This window comes from Trachemys scripta, chromosome 14, assembly GCF_013100865.1.
Source record: "Trachemys scripta elegans isolate TJP31775 chromosome 14, CAS_Tse_1.0, whole genome shotgun sequence".
Taxonomy (NCBI): domain Eukaryota; kingdom Metazoa; phylum Chordata; order Testudines; family Emydidae; genus Trachemys; species Trachemys scripta.
In genome coordinates this window covers 17,960,774-17,986,713 of record NC_048311.1, presented here as the reverse complement: position 1 = coordinate 17,986,713, position 25,940 = coordinate 17,960,774, and the positions used below count along the sequence as shown (strand labels likewise).

The 25,940-nt window shown below is 40.0% G+C and overlaps 1 protein-coding gene across 4 annotated transcripts in view; it reads left to right on the top strand.

Annotated features, from left to right (window-relative positions):
• SEC14L1 (SEC14 like lipid binding 1) overlaps window positions 1-25,940 on the top strand; it is a 111,483-nt gene that overhangs the window by 61,580 nt on the left and 23,963 nt on the right. Inside the window, exon 1 of one of the 4 annotated variants that reach the window (XM_034790532.1) lies at window positions 21,022-21,040. The exons of the other annotated variants lie outside the window; for them this stretch is intronic. Coding sequence (XP_034646423.1) covers window positions 21,035-21,040 — 6 coding nt within the window. The 5' untranslated portion in view covers window positions 21,022-21,034. Of the gene's footprint in view, window positions 1-21,021; window positions 21,041-25,940 lie in introns of those variants that run through there. 4 annotated transcript variants of the gene reach the window in all.

Genomic DNA, 25,940 nt, shown 5'->3' with positions numbered 1-25,940 from the left:
ATTCCACCTAAACTACTCCAGTCATTGGGATAGAATTAGCCTCCCTGGTGAATCTTCGATTCCTCCCCACTCCTCTGCGTATCTTCCTAGTTCCTGGTCCTGCTACTTGCTCTGGGGGCTGAATTTGCATTGTAGTGCACTGCATTAGGTTTAAATGTACTACCATGCTCTAAAAGAATATCATTTTAAAGATTTACAGCTACTTTATTTTAAAGTTTTCTCATTGCTAACTCCTGAAAATTATAGACTTAAAGATTAGAAATGACCGTTATGATCTATTCTGACCTTCATAAAACAGGCCATAGAATTTCACCCAAAGATTTCTGCTTTTAGCGCAATAACTTTTGGTTAAACTAGAACATATTTAACATCAGCTTCTTGAAAAGTAACATGAATAGAAAGTATGGTTATTCATCAGACCAAACCGGTTTTTCTCTCTCTTCCCCTCCCCCCCTTCCCACCATCACCTTGTTAGTCTCCTCCTTTTCATGTCCCAGTTTACATAATGCTAAAAGTAGCTGAAATGGGGAAAAGTACTGTTTATTCAGCCTTTGCTTGCGTTACCAAGGTTAGATAGATGGAAGAAGAAACCAAAAGAATATGCTTTCAAAACCCTTTGAGAATGCTAATGCTCATTTGTAAAGCTCTTTAAGCTAAAGAGTTAAATTTTCTTATGTAAGTTATGCACATTGTTGTGCACACAGCTTAGTTTTTAAAATGCCAACCTTAAAATGATGGGTCCCTCATACATATCCTACTACTCTTGGCACACGAGGTTAAGCAATGAGCACTTGAGCCGAAAAATATAAGCTGTGATGCTGGCTGGCTGACATGAGTTAGAGTTCCTTTGAGTTCAATTTCCAAAATAAATTTAAACATTGTAAAATCAGCTGCTTTGCAATGCTTTTGGGGTTTACCGAAACCAGTCTTTACTGCCTGCCTTGTAATCCTGGATGCTTCTGTGCTGTGCAGCTTTGGCTCAGAGCCCTGACACACCAACGGCCCACTTACAGCACACTGACCTCACCCTGGCTTGCATCAGCCTGGTTACTCCTTGCAGGGTGAGACCAGCAGCCTATTCAAAACTGTCTCCTCTGCAGTGCTCAGCCCCTCACTGTAGCACTCACAAAACCTTGTCAAGTTCACTCTTCCTTTAAAGAGACTGTACCCAGCACCAGCCTGTTGCTTTGAGGATTTTATTTTTCAGTTTGAAACACTACACTGAGATGGTTGTGTGGAAAAACAAGATATTGAAGTGATACCAAATAGAAGGAACTGGGATAGAAATGGTTACAAACAAACATAAAAATATGCTTCAAAGACTAAAACCTAACTTAAAAAATGAGTCTTTTGTTCAAAGCAGTTTTTCTCTCCCCAGTTGTTCTATCAGCATGGCTGGCCAGTTCTAAAGGGTATTGGGGTGGTACACTAAGCTGGTCAGGCCAACTGAGGGTCACTGCTAGATACTGGGGACCCCCTTACCCTTGGGCATTGGGGTGCTCTTAGGGTCACATTTTGATATTCAGCAAGTCTTCCAAGGGATGCGTTTGTGCGTAAGGAAGCATATACCATGTTTTAATGAAATCCATATTATAGATTTCAGCACCAATGGTGTTGAGTATTTAGAAATATGATGAAAGTGTGTTGCACTTACATTTTGTCTATAAATATGTTCCATCCACAGTTACAAATTTCATTTTAGAAATGAAGTTTATATCTTAATTTGGTGGCTGCACATGGTTGATGTGCATCAGACCTACACCATACTGTGTTAATATTGACTGTAAGTATATCTTTTTAAGAATTTGTGATTTTAAGAAAACTGGATTGAGGATTAAGGGCTAGATTTTTCAAAAGTGCTAAGCATCTTCAAGTGGAGATGGACTTCCAAAAAAACTGTGCTCCTGTTTAGGCATCTAGATGAAGTGGACAGATTTTCATAAGTGCTTGGTATCCATCAGTTCCCATTGAGAACCTTGGATGCTGCTGAGTGCTGACCACTTCAGAAAAATCTGTCCATAAACTACTTCCACAGTCACTCAGTTTAAAGAATTAAATTACTGTTCACATTAACTGTTAAATATTTTTTAGTTTCTCTTAAAACAGAAATCAAAGTTCATTTTGTGCTTCTTTGAAGATGAAATCCTTTCTAACTGCTGATAAATTGTAGCTGTAGCAAAAATAAATAAATTATAATTCCTCCATTTTAGTGCAGTAGTCAAAGTACCTTAAAACTCATTGCGCATAAAACTAGACAAACTAACGGAGCAAGGTTCAGTTGCAACATTTTAGTAAATATGTGTGCATTTGAATTTTCTGACAAGATGACTTGCCTGCTTTTCTTAGTTTATTTTTAACAGATCTGTGAAGACTTTTGTCCCTAAGGTTCTGAGTTTAAAATGAGTGAATTACAAAAGAGGAATAGAATTTCATGAAGCATAAATACACTTCTGTTAAAGTTCTCCATATCTACTCTCTCTAGTCTTTTAGATTGGTAAACTAAAATATAATCCCTAGATCTGGAATTGTATTGAGTTTTTTCTTAATTATTTCTGATTTGTCAGTAAATCATCCCTTTCATTATAAAGGAATATCAGTCAATTTGAAATCTAATTACTTTTAATTCATTTTTTAAAGAAAAGTAATTTTGGGTACTACACCTGCCCAAAACCCTGTGCCAATTTTTGTTGCTTTCGTAATTTTTTTTTAAAATGTTCCTTTTCCCTGTTGCTATGTGGAAGATCCATTGAAACAATGGACATTGGTTAACTGATAATGAAAGGGAAACAGTGAAAATGGCCATACATAAAGTTCCTTCAAGTGCACAGAGTAGATAGAATTTGGAGAATGGGTTATTTCTCTATTCTTCAGTCTGTCATAGTAACCGTGGGTGTAATTTGTAACAGTAGGTTTAAAATCAATACAATGTGGGTCCTTTTGGTTTTTTAAAAAACCACATTTATGAAATTGGAAATTAATGGAATGTAAGTCCTTCCCCTTCTTCCCTCTCTCCCAGTAAATATATTTTTCTTGCTGTGCAGGAACTTTGTACAACGAGGAGAATCTTAGTATGTATCTTATCTTTTTTTCAAAACAGTTTATAATCTTGTGATTTTTTTTTTCAATTATTTTTAATCCCAACCCCCATCTCTTTTGTAATTTTTTTTTTAAATATGGGCTTGACTACACAGTGAAATTTGCTAGTAGAATTATACTGTTATAACTCCCCAAGTGGACAATCCTATTCTGGAGTAAAAATGCATTTTTCCAGTTTAGCTTATGTTGTTTTGTGTCATTGTTAATGGTCTCTTGCTTCACAAAGGAAAAAATACATTATAAAAACAAATTAATAGCATGTTTTTTTAGTAACTTGTTTAGAATGAACAGCAGTTACAAAAATGTGAATTAAGTTAAGCACAAGGAAAAATTGACTTACTGCAGTTTGCATGTTCATGGCATGATTAAGTATTTCCATAGCTTTCTGTTTTTGTGGGGAAACACATGACTGTATTGTAGCTGACAGCTGCAGTTCCTTTGTTCATCAGCTGCTTCTACCCAGTTCTGGGTGGGTTTGTTTTTTGTATTTTTGAAAAAAGCCTTTCACACTTTGAAACCTAGAACACCCTGCCAAACTTGGGGGAAGTACTAGCAAAAGAGAAAAAATGCATTGAAACTCAATGCTATTGCTTTAATCTGAAAATACTCTCTAAATATTTCAGTCCTCTGAAGGTGTTTAGATTATGAACATGTCAGAAGTGTGATTGCAGGACCCATTGATCAGCCAAATGGCAGTTGTCTAGAAGTTCAAATTCAGAATTAAGCTCATGGGGAAAACTGACTGCTTTGCTTTTGACAATGGATTACCTACCCAGCACTCCAGACCTCCACCTGCGAAAGGGTATCTGGTAGTTGTGGTCTGGAAAAGTATAAACTAGACAGTTTGGCAATTGTTATTTAATCTGAGGATAGCAGTTTAGAAGTGTTACGTGCATTCAAGTTTCATGGGAAAAGGTTGGGATGTCTTGTTAAATGTACTGAGCGCACAGTTGGAGTTTGTGTAGGGAGATCCATGAGCATCTATCTAAAGCTATACTGGCAAATTCTTGTTTGTGATTGCTTAGAATTAGTAGGATACAACCTAAAGGTGATATTTATCTTGTCTGTTCTGCATGGCACATATCAACTCTGATAATTCCACTCTTCCCATTTCCATGGAAACTTCATTGATGTCAGTTGGAGATGGGAGCCTGTAGAGGACAGACTATTTGAGCTGAGGTTTGTTGTATGGAATGGGGAGAAGTATTTCAGTCCTCTATTTGACATAGTTTAAAATTAAGAAAAAGAAAATTACTAGAATTTATTTTGCTGTATAGGCATCTTAAGCATTGATGTCCTGAATACAGAATGAATTTTCTGAGAATTTACAAATTTATTAATTAGTTTCTTTTAAGAACATAAGAACAGCCATAATGAGTCAGCCATGCAGTATCTTGTCTCTAACAGTGGCCAATGCCAGATGCTTCAGAGGGAGTGAACAGATATGAGCAGTTTCAAGTGATCCATCCCCTGTCGTCAAGTCCCACTTCTAGCATTTGGATGTTTAGTGACTCCCAGACGATGGGGATGTGTCCCTGACCATCTTGGCTGTAGCCATTGATTGACACGTCCTCCATGAACTTATCTAATTCGGTGGCCCCAAATTAGTTTGGACATCAGCGTTTGAAGTTCTTAACATTGCCTTTGCTCTACTGCACACTGAGGTAGCACTACAGGGAACAGAAGCACTTAAGGGAGCCCTTAAAGTGCAGAGACATTGGGACTGAGACTGGGCTCCCTCCACCCCTGTTTTCACAAAACACTGATCTCCACACCGTCCTCCTCACTGTAATCATAGAATATTAGGGTTGGAAGAGACCTCAGGAGGTCATCTAGTCCAATCCCCTGCTCAAAGCAGGACCAACACTAACTAAATCATCCCAGCCAAGGCTTTGTCAAGCCAGGCCTTAAAAACCTTTATGGATGGAGATTCCACCACCTCCCTAGGTAAACCATTCCAGTGCTTCACCACCCTCCTAGTGAAAGTGTTTCCTAATATCCAACCTAGACCTCCCCCACTGCAACTTAAGACCATTGCTTCTTGTTCTGTCATCTGCCACCACTGAGAACAGCTGAGCTCCATCCTCTTTGGAACCCCCCTTCAGGTAGTTAAAGGCTGCTATCAAATCCATCCTCACTCTTCTCTTCTGCAAACTAAATAACCCCAGTTCCCTCAGCCTCTCCTCGTAAGTCATGTGCCCCAGTCCCCTAATCATTTTCGTTGCCCTCTGCTGGACTCTCTCCAATTTGTCCACATCCCTTCTGTAATGGGGGGCCCAAAACTGGATGCAATACTCCAGGTGTGGCCTCACCAGTGCCAAATAGAGGGGAATAATCACTTCCCTCGATCTGCTGGCAATGCTCCTATTAATACAGCCCAATATGCCGTTGGCCTTCTTGGCAACAAGGGCACACTGCTGACTCATATCCAGCATCTCGTCCACTGTAATCCCCAGGTCCTTTTCTGCAGAACTTCTGCTTAGCCAGTCAGTCCCCAGCCTGCAGTGGTGCATGGGATTCTTCCTTCCTAAGTGCAGAACTCTGCACTTGTCCTTGTTGAACCTCGTCAGATTTCTTTTTGCCGAATCCTCCAATTTGTCTAGGTCACTCTGGACCCTATCCCTACCCTCCAGCGTATCTACCTCTTCCCCCAGTTTAGTGTCATCTGCGAACTTGCTGAGGGTGCAATTAATCCCATCATCCAGATCATTGATAAAGATGTTGAACAAAACACTGTGTCAAATGCAAATTAAGGACCAGATTCATCAATATATGTGGCTGCTTGTATTTTTAGTGAGGCAAAGCACCTGTAAACCCAGGTTGGTTAGTATGTTCTGGGTGCTCTGTGCTACTTTGATGCAAAAGTGAATCTGCCCTTAAGGTTTTTTTAATTTTAAGGTTTTTACCACATAGCTTCAGATTAGTAGAAATATCCTATGGTAGCATTCTCTTTGGGTTTCTTGTTTAGTATTCATGTATAAATTTTCAATTAATCGTACAAAACTTAAGAAAATTCAAGGCAAAAGCTACCGTAATTTGGAGTTTAAGTTTTGAGAGTATGTATTAGTAATTTAAGAGTGTAAAACATTGCAGGGATTTTGACATCTAAACAACCCTAACTCTGTCCTGCAGTGACAAGTGGAGGGGAGGAGGGAGAATAAGAAAACTGTCTTTAAAATTCAGTTCTGCAGACACTAAGATACCTTAATCATAATTGTATTGTTAGTGAATGATGTCACTATGGATTAGAATTAAGACTGTTTTGGTGCCTTAAATGTGCATTTAAATACCTTAATACATTCAAATTTCTTTTAAGCAGCCTTAACTTGGAATTTCTTGGGATTCTAATGCCTGGGTTTTGGTTGATTACAATATCCCTGTAATGTGTGTGTTACTCTTAAGTTTTTAGAATATATAGCAGTAATTAACTCCATCTTAACCCAGGGATATTGTTTTGTTTTGTCTCAGAACGTATGATCAAGTTATGTAACAGCTTGAGAACATAAATTGCTAACCTGCCTTAACATAGTGGCCTCTCGGTTTGACTCGCTTGTAATTTGCAGAACTGCCTGCTGCTGCTGTAATATCATAACCTTGTTTTAGTAATAATAGATCTTAATTCTGTAAGATTAAAAAAAAGTGTTTGTGTTAATGGCCTCTCAGATCTTTCAGAACTGTGGGAACGGCAGTGCAATGTTTACATTTGTTTGGGCCACAATAGGAGTGGAATGATTAGTTTCCTGACGTGAGCACTTTCTTTTCCAAGTGCTTTATTTTTCTTCATTCAGTGGAAAATGTGAATGCCATCAGCGTTGGGTCCAGTTCAGGAATACAGTAGCCAGTATCCTTCTCAGAGGACATTTTGTCAGCCATTTTATAAATTGTATTGCTTTTTAACTTACGAAATCTATTTTTGCTGTGTAATTCGTTGGCTTGTGGCTAAAGCCCTCAATGCTGAATTCACAAAATGACATATTTCTGTAGAGATGTTTCCTGGTCTGCATACTTCAGACATTGACATAATGAACAGAATTTAATGTGAACTGTTTCTTTTGAACTTGTTTATTCTTGCAGTGTGTCTAAATTGATCCCATCTTTCTCTGTCCACAGTGTGGGTGGGCATGGTGCGGAAAAAAATTTGTTTATTTATGTAATCTTTATGGTTTTATTCACTGTTTTTAAAAGAAAACCAAGGGCTGAAGGAAAGTTGACAATTTCACTTTTGAATCAATTAAGCTTTGCACTAGGCATATTTCCTGTTTGTACATGGGGAAGGTGCAGAGGTGAAAGTAAGCTGGTACAGTCGGGTACGGTGTACCGGCAAGAGCCAGTACGCCATGCTGGACCGCACCGGCTTCCGCGGCAGGGATTTAAAGGCCTGCTGGGGAGCCCAGAGCCCTTTAAATCCCCACCTCCCACCCCCCTGCAGCTCTGGCAGCCGGGCTGGGGCCAGGATTTAAAGAGCTTGGGGCCCTTTAAATCCCTCCTGCGGCTCGGCGCCCAGGCTCGTGCGGGGATTCAATAGGCCCGGAGCTCCCGCAGCTGCGGGGAGCCCCGAGCCCTTTAATTTCCCCCTGAGCCCTGGGGGCTCCCAGCCACCTCTGCAGCTGGGAGCCCCAGGTTGATTTAAAGGCCCTGGGGCTCCCAGCCACAGCCGGTGCCCCAGGACCTTTAAATCTTGAGTCCCCACGTCTTCTGGATGAGGCCATGCCCCCCCAGGACTCTGGCAGTACTGTTAAGTCCTGTAAGTTACTTTCACCCCTGGGAAGGTGACAGATTTTGGGGACATAGTAGTTGCTACGCATGATCAGATCATTAGTCTACTGGCATGCCTTTGGCAGCAGCTGGAACCTGATAAATATCCCATAATATGCCTAGTCATCTGTGTAGTGCAATACATATTTGGAGAGGGATGGGTTAGGATTCCTTCCTAGATTCTCATGGGCATTCTACTGCAACATGAGATTTGAATCCCCTTGTGACACTATCTTAGCTTGCATAGCTGCATGTTAACTTCTTTGCGGGCCCTCCAGTACCTGTTGTGCTGCATTCTCTTGACATTCCATTGAAACCAGTTGACTGGCAGGATTTAACCTATATATTCCGCTGAAGAAGTTGCATTCTACCTGGAGCTTCTGGCAGCAGTCAAAGGGGCTAATGGTCAGTTTGCTAGTCCTCTTTAAACTCTAGCATACTGTTTGTCAAAGGAGATATTCAAGACAATAAATTCTGTAGGTTGACTATACTATTTATAATGTAAAATTATTTGTATTACAATAGCACCTAGAAGCCTGTGTGCCTCGGGGCTAAATTCAGACCTAAGGTGAGTGCAGTTCATTTTACTACTTCATACTCTTCTCTCATTGGCCCTCTTCTGGGGGAAGGGACTGTAGATTGTTATTCTGTTTTCAACTCTGCCACTGATTCTGATGCCTAATGTAAGTCTCTTAACCTCTCTGAGCCAAACCATGTTAAATGGTTTTAATATTTACCTAAAAAGAAACACATTGAGACCTACCCTGTAGCTGTCTTAATAAGTAGGCAAAAACAAATTAACAAATGATTAAACTTTTCACATACAGTCCCAATAAGTAATACACAAGTTAATATATTCCAAAATAGACATGGGACAGATAAATGTATTTTAAGAATCTTCCTTTCTAAAAGTGACAGGTGTGCCTCTGATCATAGCATATCAAACAGATTTGCTAGAAAATCCAAATTTAGAACTACTTAAAATTAAGTTAGCAGCAGTAGATCAGCAAAGAGTATTTGACGCTTCCAAAAATAGATCCCCAATGGACACACAGTAGGATAATGACTGAGTTGTAAAATAAAGTTTCATGACTATAGAGATTCAAGTCACAGAACACTCAACCCATATTGCTCATAGCTCAGGTTAATGAAAAGGATGAGATAAATATCAAAACTAACTTTGTAAACAAATAATTATTTTATAATGACAGTGCCACAGTGTGCTGACATTCATCTTGCTAAGAAATTCAATACACAACATTATTTTTGCTTAAATTAAAAAATAGACAAGTAAAATAACTTAATGGATTTCAAGTATCCGAGGGGTAGCCGTGTTAGTCTGGATCTGTAAAAAAGCAACAGAGTCCTGTGGCACCTTTAAGACGTCATGCGTCTGAGGAAGTAGGTATTCACCCATGAAAGCTTATGCTCCAATACATGTTACTTAAAAGTGCCACAGGACTCTGTTGCTTAATGGATTTCAAGCCTTTAATTCAACAGTTATAGTTTAAAATCACAGTGGAGGGCGGTTACACATTGCTATATTACATAAAAGTTTATGCATTACTTACAAAACTACAGATAACTTGAAAGGGCTCCAGAACTGCTCAGATTTATTTTTCAGCACTTATGTCATCCCTATGTGTCCTACCCTCGAAACCTTCCGATACCTTCACTGGCCTATGCCAGCTGTCTAGCAACATCTTTTTGGGGTTTAGACTCTGAAACTTCTTTTTTAACTTTGTGCTAAAGCAATTACATCCTCCACCCTTAAGGTCAGAAGTCAAGTTTCCTGCCCCAAGGAACTAGTAGAGCTTGTCCACTAATTCACTACAGTCCAGATTCAGGCTCTTTTAGACACAAAAGATAAATGATCAAAACCATATCTCAGTCTAATATTGGTAACACCGTGGACTTGAATTTTGCCTCTATGGAATAATAGTTATACTGTAGCTGCAAAGACCATCTCTGAGGCCTCTGTTTCGAAGAGTGTCCTCCCTTGTCAGATTTTTCCAGTTTAGTTTCTAATTAGCATATGGGGCCATTCCTTTCATTCTAACCAATCCCATTTGGTGAGATATTAGGCTTTCCCTACCAGCCCTGAAGGAAGAATTGTTAACTTATTGCACATCTAACACAACATCCTGTGGCTGTTATCTCTCAGTACCCCCCACATTTAATCTCCAACTGGAGGTTGAATTAGTGGGGAAGAAAAGATGGTATACTCTCCAAACTTGTGCCTACAAATTAAGCTCTGCCTATATGAGTCTCCAGAATAAGATGCCACTCTGAAAAAATTATGTAGATGTTCAAAATATGACTGTGTGTACTCACTGAGCTCCACTTGGCTCCTGCTTGATGGAACTTGATTATGCCCATGGGCTCACGTAGGTTCCCCAGACTTCTTGATTTTGGGGAGGACGACGAAGAGCAATGGTACTCTCCTGAATATTGTGGCACCAAAATGAGATGTCACTCACAATAAACTGCAAATCTGTGATCCTCCCTCTTTTTCTATTCATGAGGAATAAAATCGCTAATGAGGTTGCCATTTAAATTATTGTCACTAAGGCATCTGTGTTAACACTTTTTCTGGTGCCAGAATTGGAATATGCGTCCCATCTATCGTCCCTCCGCAGTTAGGGAAACCCATTTGTGCAAAGCCAGCCACAATGTCATGCATGATACCCAGAGTCACGGTTCTTCTGAGCAGGATGCGATTAATGGCCCTGCAAACTTGCATCAACACGATTCCAACGGTAGACTTTCCCACTCCAAACTGGTTAGCGACCGATCGGTAGCTGTCTGGAGTGGCCAGCTTCCAGATTGCAATAGCCACCTGCATCTCCACCGTCAGGGCACCTCTCAATCTCTTGTCCTTGTGGCGCAGGGTGGGGGTGAGCTCATCACACAGTCTCAATGAAAGTGGCTTTTCTCATCCAAAAGTTCTGCAGACACTGCTCGTCATCCCAGACTTGCATGACAATGTGATCCCAGCACTCAGTGCTTGTTTCCCGAGCCCAAAAGTGGCGTTCCACGGTGGTGAGCATGTCCGTGAGTGCCACAAGCAATCTGGTGTCGTATGGGTTACTCGAGTCGATATCATTGTCGGAGTCCTCACTGTAAGTTTGGATTGTAAGGAGTAACTCGACTGCCAAACGTGATGTGCTGGCGAAACTTGTCAGCATATTCCTCAGCAGTTCGGGCTCCATTCCCACAGACCGAAAGGGAAGACAGAGCGAGCAGCACAAAAAACGTTGAAAGATGGCGCCAAATGTGGATGGAAGCACAGGGATTGCTGGGATGCAAACCGATACATCACGAGGTGTTGGGACAGGACCCAGAATGCTCCGCCCACAAGCCACAGCACCAGAATGGGGAAGAGGTGCTCTGTGGGATAGCTGACCATAATGCATCGCTCCCAATGCTGCTGCGAATGTGGCCACGCCAGTGCACTTCCAGCTGTCAGTGTGAACAGACTGCAGCGCTTTCCCTACTGTGCTCTCCGAAGCTGGTTTAATTCAAAGTGCTCTACATCTGCAAGTGTAGCCATGCCATTGCAGTCAGCTCACATTTTTGAGGGTTGTGGGGTTTTTTTTGTTTTTTTGTTTTTTTAAACAAATGTAACAGCTAGAGACTTGTTTCTTTCTCGTAAATGAAAGCTGAGACTCTGATGAACAAGGCCTGGTCTACACTAACCCCCCAATTCGAACTAAGGTATGCAACATACCTTAGTTCGAACATACTGCGGTCCAGACGCGGCAGGCAGGCTCCCCCGTCGACTTCGCGTACTCCTCACGCCGAGCAGGATTACCGGAGTCGACGGGGAGCACTTCTGGGTTACAGACAAGACGCGATAAATCGAACCCGGAAGTTCGATTGCCTGCCGCCGAACCAGCGCGTAAGTATAGACAAGCCCCAAGAGAGCAATTTGAGAGGTGTTATGTTATACCAGCTCAGTCTGTGTTCTGTTCCCAGCGCATGTGCACACATGCTTGATGTACTCTGAACCCAGGAACACAAGAACAGAGAACCTAAGTACAACACAAGGATCACAATATTGCAATTTGTTGTGTGGATCTAACAGTTTGTGAAGGTGGCAAGTCAAGTCTTCTGTCTGGTGGACACTATTGTACAGACATTGTTTGAACCACATTTCCATATTTCCACTTTGAGTATGGCTGAAGCATGCAGGTGTGTTCCTAAGATCCCTACAGTGACTGGCTTTTTTTTGGTCTGAAAGTCAATATTCAATAAAGATGGCACATTCATGGACTTGGAGGCTGAAGACTCCTATCCACCGAGCAGCAGCTGTTCAGATTTACTTAGTTAACCACAAATGTTTCATCTGTTTTGGAGAAACCACTGTCTTTCAACTGAAGTAATATTGAGACATGCCTGTGGTTGTTAAAGATCCCTTTTCTCTCTTTAAGAGATGGGATGCTAACCCTGATATTCCGATCAAATTCCATATCATGTAATTATGTTTTGCCTACTTGTATTCACCCTAATGTAATATTGGATAAGGTGATATTTGCTTCTCATCTAAAACTATTGTTGCTATAAACTGTCAAAAAGCTGCTGTTTTTTACCACAAAGATAGTTGCATCTTCAATAGTAAATGAAGTAACCCCTATGTGTTTAAGGGCTTTTTTAATACAGGGAAATTGAGCAGCATATTACATCAGAATAATTATACCACTATAACTATACTGGCATAACTTCCCCATCTGGACACTCTATTATGGAATAAAAGTGGTTTTTATTCTGGAATCATATCCACATGGGGGAATTACACTGGCATAGTTATATGGGTGTATAATTCAGCTATAGCTATGCCAGTCAATTTTCCTGTGTAGAAAGTTGAAAGGTGCTCCTTAAATGTAGCCTGTTGAGAGGATACTTCACTTGATACCATTTCAGTCCTTGGCTTGTCTGCCGGGAGTGGCAACTGAACTATTGACACCTGGATTGGCTCAAACTCACCTCACACACATTTAAACTAAACTTTTGAAGTGGGGGCATAAATTGTTCCCCCCTCCCTCCTTCAGTAAGAGTAATTTCTTAAATATGGTACTGACTATATGATAGAGGTTTGGCTTAATGTTGTTTAACATTTTGATTGCAGCAGAAGATATGATCTAAATCTTTATGAAAGAAAGTGAGATTGGTATACTCAGTTTATTCTAGTTAATGTGCATTTGGCATGGGTTTTTCAGTAAACCATTTGCCTGTGGAATGTACACATAGATGTGGCGTGTCTCTCTTGCAAGACACCATATTTGGGGCATAATATTTTGGCTTAATATCATAGCTCTTATTATCACAGGGTCATATACTGTGTGTCTGGATTGGGGGAACCCCCTGCTGCTTTCAGAGGGGGGCTCTGCTTGTGGATCAAAGTAGTATACGGTCCAAAGGCCATAAAGTTATTAGAGATATAAGATGCCATTTCCCTTCCCTTCTCTCCAAAATATGACCTAAAATCTGAACATGTGAGTGTCTCCTAAACTTTTAAAAATAGTTTCCTATAACTTCACCACTATCTGACTCCTCAACATTCTGGCTAGGGACTTTATTAATATATGGTAGTGTCTTTTTAAAAGTCTTGTTTTGGAACCATTTCTGTTGAGCTCATGAAAAACCATTTCATTGAAAGTTTATATAGGTTTCCTGTTGCCTTCATGATGGTGAGTGACAAAGGTGCTATTTCAGTGCAGGTGGATGGAAATCCCATAGGAATGTAAATGTAATTTTATTTGAATTTACAAAAGAAATTATAGCTTCATCGTTATGCTAAAACTTAAGAGAGTTTGTCACTTCTGAGATAGTGAATCTGTGGTACTGGTTCTCTTTTTTTTGTGGTGATACTCTTCCCCCACCTCCCTCCGCACAGTATTGCACAACTGTTAAATGCAATATAGAGTTTTTTAGACTTCATCTAGAATTTTCCACCCCTGGAGGTTACATACTTCATTTGATGGACAAGTGGTCTAATCTGGTGTAGAGATTGTGTTCCTAGGGTGCTTTAAAAACAAAACAAAAAAAGGCACAGAAGTGTAGGCACTGCTATATCCGCTTAATCTTGATTTTACTTTTTTTGATAGTCTTATTTTTATGTATTTTCGTATTCCAGATGGTTCTTTGTGGTTACGTAATAAAATATGGTATTTGACTGCATTACACCTTAAGGGTTCAAAGCTAGCTTAAAAGAATTAGGTTGTATGATAACTGTTAGTAGAGCTGTTATTTAAAATGCCTAACTCTCTACATTTGATCTGGTTTTGTGACATATTTAGAACCAAATGTAATCTATTCTGTAACCCTGGAAACTGCTATAATTCTGAACCAGGGAAAGGAACAGAAATGCCAGTATTCTAAATTAATTAATAATCTTTCTTATATAAAAAGAGATTGCTGTGAAGCAATGTTAAGTGCAAGTGAAACCTGCAGTTATTGTCTGAACTGAAGAATGGTAAAATACATTATGTAAGCATTATCTGGAACCTAAAGGAATTGTATCCCAATTATAATCCTATTCCAGTAGTGGTACGGGCTCCATTTTAAAGAGGTGATTGGTATGATCCCATTAGTTGGCTGCACAGATGCAAAAATGAGGGGGTTAGTTAAACAGAAATTAAAAGGTACAGTGACTAAAGTGAAATCCCTGCAATCTGCATGGACGCTTTTCAAAGACACCATAATAGAGGCCCAACTTAAATGTATACCCCAAATTAAAAAACACAGTGAAAGAACTGAAAAAGAGCCACCTTGGTTTAACAACCATGTAAAAGAAGCAGTGAGAGATAAAAAGGCATCTTGTAAAAAGTGGAAGTTAAATCCTAGTGAGATAAATAGAAAGGAACATAAACACTGCCTAATTAAGTGTAAAAATGTAATAAGAAAAGCCAAAGGAGTTTGAAGAATGGCTAGCCAAAAACTCAAAAGGTAATAACAAAATGTTTAAGTACATCAGAAGCAGGAAGCCTGCTAAACAACCAGTGGGGCCCCTGGACGATCGAGATACAAAAGGAGTGCTTAAAGATGATAATGTCATTGCGGAAAAACTAAATGGATTCTTTGCTTCAGTCTTCACGGCTGAGGATGTTAGGGAGATTCCCAAACCTAAACCAGCTTTTGTAGGTGACGGATCGGATGAATCCTCACAGATTGAGGTGTCACTAGAGGAGATTTTGGAATTAATTGATAAAATTAACAGTAACAAGTCACTGGGACCAGATGGCATTCACCCAAGAGTCCTGAAAACTCAAATGTGAAGTTGCGGAACTATTAACTATGGTTTGTAACCTGTCCTTTAAATCGGCTTCTGTACCCAATGACTGGAAGATAGCTAATGTAACGCCAATATTTTAAAAAGGCTCTAGAGGTGATCCCAGCAATTACAGACGGATAAGTCTAACATCAGTACCGGGCAAATTAGTTGAAACAATAGTAAAGAATAAAATTGTCAGACACATAGAAAAACTGTTGAGCAATAGTCAACATGGTTTCTGTAAAGGGGGAAATCGTGTTTTACTAATCTATTAGAGTTCTTTGAAGGGGTCAGCAAATATGTGGACAAGGGGGATCCAGTGGACATAGTGTACTTGCATTTCCAGAAAACCTTTGACAAAGTCCCTCACCAAAGACTCTTACGTAAATTAATTGTCATGGGATTAGAAGGAAGGTCCTTTCATGGATTGAGAGCTGGTTAAAAGACAAGGAACAAAGGGTAGGAATAAATGGTAAATTCTCAGAATGGAGAGGGGTAACAAGTGGTGTTCCCCAAGGGTCAGTCCTAGGACCAATCCTATTCAACTTATTCATAAATGATCTGGAGAAAGGGGGAAAAAGTGCGGTGGCAAAGTTTGCAGATGATACTAAACTGCTCAGTATAGTTAAGACCAAAGCAGACTGTGAAGAACTTCAAAAAGCTCTCACAAAACTAAGTGATTGGGCAACAAAATGGCAAATGAATTTTAATGTGGATAAATGTAAAGTAATGCACATTGGAAGAAATTACCCCAACTATACATACAATATGATAGGGGCTAATTTAGCTGCAACAAATCAGGAAAAAGGTCTTGGAGTCATCGTGGATAGTTCTCTGAAGACGTCCACGCAGTGTGCCGCAGCGGTCAAAAAAGTAAACAAGATATTAGGAATCATTAAAAAGGGGATAGAAAATAAGACGGAGAGTATCTTATTGCCCTTGTATAAATCCATGGTATGCCCACATCTTGAATACTGATACAGATGTGGTCTCATCTCAAAAAAGATATACTGGCATTAGAAAAGGTTCAGAGAAGGGCAACTAAAATGATTAGGGGTTTGGAATGGGTCCCATGTGAGGAAAGATTAAAGAGGCTAGGACTTCTCAGCTTGGAAAAGAGGAGACTAAGGGGGGATATGATAGAGGTATATAAAATCATGAGTGATGTAGGGAAAGTAAATAAGGAACAGTTATTTACTTGTTCCCATAATATAAAAACTAGGGGCCACCAAATGAAATTAATGGGCAGCAGGTTTAAAACAAATAAAAGGAAGTTCTTCACACAGCGCACAGTCAACTTGTGGAACTCCTTGCCTGAGGAGGTTGTGAAGACTAGGACTATAACAGCGTTTAAAAGAGAACTGGATGAATTCATGGAGGTTAAGTCCGTTAATGGATATTAGCCAGGATGGGTAAGGAAGAGTGTCTCTAGCCTCTGTCTGTGAGAGGGTGGAGATGGATGGCAGGAGAGAGAGAACTTGATCATTGCCTGTTGGGTTCACTCCCTCTGGGGCACCTGGCATTGGCCGCTGTCGGTAGACAGGATACTGGGATAGATGGACCTTTGGGCTGACCCAGTACAGCCATTCTTATGTTCTTAGATGAAGCAGTTATTTATTGCCATGAATTCTGGAACTCAACATTTAAACCAATCCTTTCACATTGACAGAAGGCTTGTAAGGAATTAAATGGATATGTGGTATTCTGAGATGTATCCAGATATCACCATTGAAATATCTATAAATAAATACCAAAAGTTTTTATTGATGCCTTCTTTAATAGGGTAAGCTGAGTTTGTTCAGTGTAGCAATGAATGTACAGTTTCTATTCTAAAAGGTTATTTTGATTTTCCTGTTTATTTAGATGTCCTACAATATTGTTTTGCTGTTTATTTGAATGTATATGAAAATGGAATGATAATCCAAAAGTAAATATTAAATTGGATTTAGAGAGCTTTATGGTATCTCAGGTGGGGTGGGGGGTGAACCTGCACCCTGCTTGGCATTCCCTCCTGCTCTCCCACTGCTCCCCCTTCCCCCAGCATCCCCTCCTGCCCACCACTTTGCACACAACAGTAGTGAGGAAACGCTATGGAAACTGGGTGATAAGTTCGTAAGAATATCATCACTCCCAACCAAGTTAAAGCTATTAATGTAATATCATTCGCATGATCTGTAGAAAGCATTGAACCTGTTGTAACATGTACACTAGGCCATTCTGTATTGTTACTAGGTGATGCTTTCACTGCTTCCAGACATGGTTACATTTTTCAGCTCTCAGGGACAGTGCTCCTCTAATGAGTCTCTAAGATGGCTGCAATTCAAGCAGCAAACTACGTAGCACATTACAAAGCCAGATATCCAGTCTTTTACAGCAAATAAGTATTGTCTATTCTGGTTGAATATTTGTAGGGTTACTTTATCAGATCTAAGTAAGGCCTTTGGAAATCTATAGGAAACGTTACCATATTCTGCAGAACTTTAACTCCATATCAGCAGTACAAACCCAACAGGTAAAGCAACACTGAATTTAAAATAAGCATGGCTTTATTTTCTCCCTTTCAGGAAGGTATGGGGCAGGAGTGCTAAAGGGCTTCTCTATGTGGGGAAGTTATACCAGAAAAAGAGTGTCCACACAGCAGATTATACTTAGTTTACACTGGTATAACTATATTGGTTTAAATTCACATCTTGGGGCACGTCTACATTACCTGCCGTAGTGATCGATCTACCGGGGATCAATTTATCGCGTCTAGACGTGATAAAATCGATCCCCGATCACGTTGCTGTCAACTCCGGAACTCCCACCGCGGTGAGAGGTGGAAGCAGAGTTGACGGGGGAGCTGCAGCGGTCGACTCGCCGCCGTCCTCACAGCCAGGTAAATTGACCTAAGATACGCTGACTTCAGCTACGCTATTCACGTAGCTGAAGTTGCGTATCTTAGGTCGACCCCTCCCCCCATCCCTCTGCTAGTGTAGACCTAGACTTAGTTTATACCGGTGTAAGTGTGGGGGTTATTTTGGTTTTTTTAGCTTTTCAGTTTAACCTCCTTCCAAAGGGTCATAAACTAAATAGAAAAGTTCCACTTACGCTGGAATAAGCTTGTCCACACAGGAGATCATACTGGGGTGTATATATAACTAGTAAAACTTTCCCAGGTAGACAAAGCCCTAAGCGATTGAGCACCTATCGTGAACTAGAATTATTCCCATCTCCTGAGGACGCTGGGGGAGGGAAGATTTTCTTCTCAACTATCAGCCTCTAGTCAGAAGTAAAGGCCAAGATCATCATCTTCCCTTCCAAAATATTTTGTAACTGGAAAACAGGTGCAGATGGTTGCTTGAGAATCTGGGATTACATTTTTAATAATGCTCACTTCTGCACATGAATTAGCATTTTATCAGAGTGACTGAAAAGATTCTGTTCACAATTATGTGCTTCCTGGGTGCGCATCTCTTAAATTGGGATGCAACCCTGTTGAAATGCAAATATACACTGTCTGTATAAAAATTAAAAAGATCAAGAAGCAAACTTTGCCATACATTGACTTTTATAATTATACAAAATTTCCATTGGCATTCGTGTGTCTACAGCCTCTTGTTGAAAGCGTTAAATTGCAAATCTCAAGTTCTTGAAGTTTAAAGAAGTAGAATGCATTTGCACTGTTTGAACTACTCAGGAATGCTGGCACTGACTTTGGTGCATGTGCAGCAGACATTCTATCTGTTCCTTCTGTTAATATACCTGTCAAAATACATTAATTATACTGTAATCAGCAAGTTCTAGATCAGAAATGTTTTGTATACTTACATGGTAAACAGTAAGATGTGTAGCTTCTAAAATGAGGCAAATAGGATCTCCTGCCTTAGTTCTTTTGCAGCGCCTTTGTCAGGTAGACAAATCTTAAATCTTGGTTAAATAGTAAGGGCCAAATTCTATGTTGATAAATGAAAAGTAATGCACATTGCAAACATAATCCCAACTACACATATAAAATGATGGGATCTAAATTAGCTGTTACCGCTCAAGAAATAGATCTTGGAGTCGTGGCTCTTCTCTGAAAACATCCATAAGTGTAGCGGCAGTCAAAAAAGCAAACAGAATGTTGGGAATCATTAAGAAAGGGATAGATAAGACAGAAAAAATATATTGCCTCTGTATAAAACCATGGTATACCCACATCTTGAATACTGCGTGCGGATGTGGTTGCCCCATCTCAAAGATATATTGGAATTGGAAAAGGGCAACAAAAATGATTGGGGATATGGAACGGCTTCCATATGAGGAGCGACTAATAAAACTTGGACTTTCTGCTTGGAAAAGAAACGACTAAGGGGGGATGTAATAGAAGTCTATAAAATCATGACTGGTGTGGAGAAAGTAAATAAGGAAGTGTTATTTACTCCTCATACCCAAGAACTAGGGGTCACCAAATGAAATTAATAGGCAGCAGATTTAAAGCAAACAAAAGGAAGCATTTTTTCACACAACGCACAGTCAACCTGTGGAACTCTTTGCTGGAGGATGTTGTGAAGGCCAAGACTATAACAAGGTTCAAAAAAGAACTAGATAGTTCATGGAGGATAGGTCCATCAATGGCTGTTAGCCAGGATGGGCAGGGATGGTGTCCCTAGCCTCTGTTTGCCAGAAGCTGGGAATGGGTGACAGGGATGGATCACTTGATGATTATCTGTTCTGTTTATTCCTTCTGGAGCACCTGGCATTGGCCACTGTTGGAAGACAGGATACTGACCTAGATAGACCTTTGGCCTGAACCAGTGTGGCCATTCTTATGGTCTATCCTATAGTGTGGGGGAAGAGGGTGAATGGAACATGCCCATCCCTCAACCCCTTGTGCAGCAGCAGGCTAAAATTCCTATCTACTGTAGTAATTGAGAGTTCTAGAAGCAGGACAGACTACAATGCCAACATCTGCATCGTGGCACCGAAGGGATTAGGGTTGGGCTGTGTTGCCTACCAGTTAAGGCGTGTGGACAGCTCCCTCGTATGTTGCATTCAGAATCTTGCACTAGCAGGGGATGTATGCTCATCCTTTTTATTTTATTTTAAAGGATAGTAGTTTGCATCCCACCATATGCCTGCCCTGAGACATCTGTATGTTTTTAAAATCTAATCCTCGGCCAGTACCTCTCTGCTCTGCACACCCAGCCCAAGCATAACTCCAGTTTGTAAGGGCAGAATTTTGCCATAAGTGTTCAGATGTTGTGGAAAATATGCATTTCCAACACCTTGGAGTTGGTGACTAGAAGTGAGACTTTCTACTGGAGCAAATGTGTAAAAGGGAACACATTTAAAGGATGTATTTTCACGTGTTCCATTTCCTATTGTGACTTCAGTAAAGGCATTCACTGTCTACTTCCTCTCCTTGATCCTTAGTGGAGTCTTCTTGAAATTTATCTATCTTGTAAATAATTGAGTTTATGACGACAGACTTATGGCTTCCCTTTTTAAGTTGTTGTTTCAATACAGTCTTGACCACTGCTTACATCTGATACGTTTGAAAAATCTATTTCCGACAAGAGTTGAGTCACAAGCCTCTTGGTGATCTTGCTGTGGTTGTCAGCTGCATATCTGTTGGTGACTGTTTTCTGCTGCAAGTGCTGACTCCCAAATGGGAGATGTAATGTAGATATCTGTTTTCTGTTCCTACTTATTTTGACCTCATTCAGTCAGAGAAACTTTCTTTGGCAAAAATTTGCAACAACAGAAGGCTTGACATTGTATCTGTTTTGTAAGCCAAAAATAAGTCATAACATTTCTTTCCTGTCTCTAGTAAGAAAATCAGCCAGAAAAGATTCCTAAAATCCAGGTTTTGATGTAAAATACCAGTGCAACATCACATGACAATGCCCTGGCACCTTTTAATCTCAGCGGTCATTCCATAACTACATGGCTGTAAATCAGCGTGCTGTTACGCTTCTTGGGACAGTTTAAAGCCTTCATTTTTGACCTTGGCTACCCAAAGTGTTTCTCATCTGTATTCTCTCCCTTCCCTGAGGATATAGAATTCTTGGTTCTTAGCCACAATCAGACAGCATTTGTTCCCCTCAAGGTCATTAAAGTGGATTATTTCATTTAAATAAGAAAGTTCAAGAAGGTAAAAATACAGATGTGAACCGCAACTAAACCTATTTCATCTAAGCAACAGCTATGAAGAGCCACACTAATACTGATCAAGAAAGGTTAATTCAAAAAAATTAAAGGTTGAGGGACAAGGTTTCTTACATGGTAGCAGAGATTCAGAAGTGACCTAGTCAAGACATGGCTTTCAAAGGAGATCATTGTTTGTCCTTTCAGGCCTGGTCCCCACTAACTCCCCACTTCGGACTAAGGTACGCAAATTCAGCGACGTTAATAACGTAGCTGAATTCGAAGTACCTTAGTCCGAACTTACCGCAGGTCCAGACGCGGCAGGGAGGCTCCCCCGTCGATGCCGCGTACTCCTCTCGCCGAGCTGGAGTACCAGCGTTGACGGCGAGCACTTCCGGGATCAATTTATCGCGTCTAAACTAGACGCGATAAATCGATCCCAGAACATCGATTGCCTGCCGCCGGACCCTCCGGTAAGTGTAGACGTACCTTCAGAGTCAGTGCTCACCCCAAACTGTATTCCTTTCTCTAAGAATTGACCGATCCTTATATAGTGCAGACAAGCTTTGTTCTTCCCCAAGGTCTGTGCCCCAATTCACCTACTCCTTTCTAATCACTATGGACATTTGTTTTAACCAGTCTATATCTGTCCAGGTATATTGGGATATGTCCTTTCCCTACCACCTCCTTCCTCACCCTCCTGCATCCTCCCAACAAAGAGCTGGTTATTAATACAGAAATTATATAGTCTTTCAGTATTGTAATATGTGAAGAACCATGGTGTCATAATTGTGGCTGCTGGTTTCAAATATTGCTATTTTGTCACCACTAGAGAAAAGGATAAGTGAGTATGAACACGAACATGTGAAGGAGGATAATGAATTTGCTGTTTTGTGCAGGTTAATCTGAAAAAAATAAGCCTGTTTCTTTAGGTATTTACTGGTGAGGTGGCTGCTGAGAGCCTGAAACATCCTGGCCTGTCTGCCATGGGACAGTAATATTTTTTTCAGCTTCATCTATTAGCCTTATGGGTAGTATTTGAGGGCTGGAAAGGAGAAAGAGGGGAGCAGGCAGGATCAGACTGTGATAGAACGCAATCTGTCAGGCTACTACAGTGCCCTGCTGGGTTGTGAACCCTCGGGGTCCCAGGAAAATGCTAACACTTCAGATGCTTCACAGATTGCATGGGCACAGAGGGTGAGAAGACATGACATGATGAATGGTTTTGTATGTGCACTCATAGGTGTGGTCATATGTTGCAAGTGCATCTTAAATTGGCAGTTTTAGCCCACTGTCCCCTTCTGAGCCCCAAAAAGTCCCTTTTGGTTCAGAGTGAACTTAGAATATGTTGCGTGTTTTATTTCTAAGAAAACAGTAGAGTTCAGAGCATTCAGCTACCATGGTGATGAGCACAGTGTAAGAACCTAGTTCTCAGACTTGGTCACAGACTTCATGTAAGCACATAAACACTTGAACACCCCGATAAAAGGGTTTATATAAAATGGATTGTAGGATAGCGGATTGGGGAAATGATATGAGAACAATATAACTTGGGAGCATATTTAATCTGTGTGTGGTGGTGGCTGGGCCATTTTCACTTTGGACTCAGCAAATGACAAAGCCTCTCAAATTTTTAGAGCATTCATTTAATATCAGGTCTGGTTTCGAAAAGCTCTAAACAAACAAACAAACAAAAAAAAGCACCACATCGCTGGTCCTCTTGAGTTGGAGCCACAGATTTTGAGATGTTTTGTTAGAATTTGTATTTTTAAAAGATAGTGTCTCCCAGTTTATCACCTGCCACTGATGCCCTCACATTTCTTACTTTTAATCATTCCCCTGGATTTGGAAAAATACTGGTATGTGTTTAAAACTAGTCTTGCTTAGGAAACGTTTGTATGTATTTAAGTAGAGTTGAAATACTAGCAAAGATGAAAGTAAAGTACATGTAGTCCCTTTGTACTCTAAAAGTGAATCGGTAAGGGAAGCATTTGGGGAAGAGGAAGCTTAATACTGTACTGCTTTGGTCTAAATTATTCTTTCACACAATTTTGTATCTTTCTTGTCATTAACATGCTTTAGGAAAGTTTCAAAGGTTATATAACAAGCCTATTACATTTCAAGCTCAAGCTGCTTCACCTTATTATGTTTGTTTCAACAACACAATACCAGCTCTTAATATGTAAGAATACACTAATATTCTCCAGAGGCTAGTAGGAAATTGTAAAGTACAGAATCAGTGAGCAACAAAATTCCAGGCGTAAACTTTTTTGAAGGCTGTGTAGGTGTACGTTTGTGTCTTTTAGCCAGAAAGCTTTTAGTGTTGGTCCCCATATTGATTACAAAGTCTTGAGGGATCTCTCAGTGAGAATATTTCATATGAATACAGAACATAAAGACAATTGAGTATGTAACAAATAAGTAACTTTATCATTCTAATCCATCATCCATATGACAAACCCTTCCAGTGTACTAAATTTAATCCTTAAGTAATAGTGTTTAGTTCTTGCAACAGACCTTCTCTAGTGGGCCCAATGTCATTACTGCAAACACTGAGTTTAAGGAACTGACTAATTGCTGATAAATACAGTATGCAGTAAAGTGAAATTCTGACAAGAAAATGTGCAACTAACTTAACATTTAATTAGAAAAGATTGATTGATGTAACTTAACTCTGCTATCTAATGCTGCATTTATTCTGATAAAGAAAACAAAGGCAGTATAATGAAGGGTGTGTGTGTCTGTGTGCGCACGCATGTGCATACGCACACAAACCATCACAAAGCACTGTGAAACACTGGAAAAACTATACCTAATAGATTTTTAATAAAAAGACTACACTTCTGACTTATTTTCTCCTGTTCTCCTTTGATGGTACCTCCCTTCTTTGTAGCTTCCAAGCTCCGTAGTCTTGATGTCCTGTTTAAAGCTGACCTATCTTTTGATGATCCTTTTGGTTGGATTTTAGTGTAGTTATACCATTTAGACGCTTTCCAGGTTGCAGTTCATTTTCTCCCAATCAGATGCTGATGTCCCTGTACTGGTTTTTGTCTCAGACTGAACTGTGATGATACAAGATTTGCAGGTCTCTGTTTCTGGTGGTGGTGTTCTGCCTGGCTTTCAGTGTAGAAGAGACAAGCTAAAGATGACATGCAAGTCCTTAACTCTTGCTTTCGTGGTTTTAAATCAGAATAATAATAAATATTTTGTGCGGTTTGCTAATTAAAACTTTGTTCCTAAGCCAAGGCTGTATTGTTAGGCCATGTATTGCAGGAATACATTGTATGTAATTTAAAGGAATGAAAATGGCCTGATTGAAAAGCCTAAACAAAAATGACTGAGAACAATCCTTAGTAGTATGTCTGTACATTCCTTACAAAAGAAAGTATCCTTTGTTCCTGTTAATCTGTCTGAAGCTTGCGACTGTTCTGTTCCTCTAAGCACTCAGCTTGCCAACTCTAGACGGCTGATTATTTTGTTCCTTTCCATATTGAACAAAGTCAGTTCAGGCTTCATTCTCAGTAGAAGTAGAACAAATACTCATCAGCCAATCTCTTTGCTTGCCATTCAGTAACACTTTGGAGCATCAAAGCAGAAAATACTGTAATTTTCTGGTGTTGAACACACAATGCAAAAGGGGAGAAATGTTGCATCTTGAGGGATGAGGTGAGAAATTAATCAACATGATGCAGAAGAGAGGAGTAGCTGGAAAAAAACTAGATGAACAGAGATAGTAAAATCTTTTATGGCCCAGAAGTAAAAGTGCTTTAAAAATAATTGGTGGAACATAATAGATGTAAAATAAACTGAAGAGATGAGAAAGTAGAAAATCATTTTCAGTATAGATTTCTTAAACAAAAATGTGAAAGTATAAAGGGAGCAATACAAAAAGATGATGTTTATCAACTTGCTTCTTTTGGAAGCTATTTGCTTTTCCTGGCTTAGGGCAGCATTCAATCCCACTTATAATTGAGTCACACTAATGACCAATTACAAAGAACACTGAGATGTATTGTTTAGCGAGAACAAGGAGATTCACAGCTAACTGTGAAGTGTATAGGCTCTTCTGTACAAAGGTGCAATAGGCTCAAGTAGGTAAGGGTAAGGACTTCTTATGCCAGGGCAGTGGTTCTCAACCTATTTACCATTGTGAGTCACATGTGTAGCTCTGTGTTATGTGGGCCGCATCCACACAATATATGTACTACCTATATGGCCCTGAGGCTGTCACATGGGCCAAGCTGTGTGCTGATTGGGCCGCAAGTGTTCCAAGATTTGAGAACCACTGTGGCATGGTGTTGAAAGGATCCATGGTCTATTTTTCCCTTAGCTGTGACTTTTCTGTACTGCCTGCTGTTTGAGATTCATAACTCTAATGTTCTGTCACTTCTGTTATATGCATTTCTTTAAGCCTCTAGATTATTTCTAGTCTATGAACTAAAAAACCGTCTGGGCACCACAATAAAAGCTTAACTACTGGAGTGTAATCAGACATAGTGTAAAAAAAAAAAAAAAAATGACCAGTGTGTGCATACATCACAAAAAGGTTTTATGAATTAGAACAATCATGTAGTATTTTAAAATAATTTTTATGGTATCAAAACCAAAAAGCTAACACTATCTTAGTTTATCGCACCACTCATCTTTATTAAAAAACGTATCTTTAGCAAATCCCTAAATGTTTGTGTTTTGAATCATTTTACCA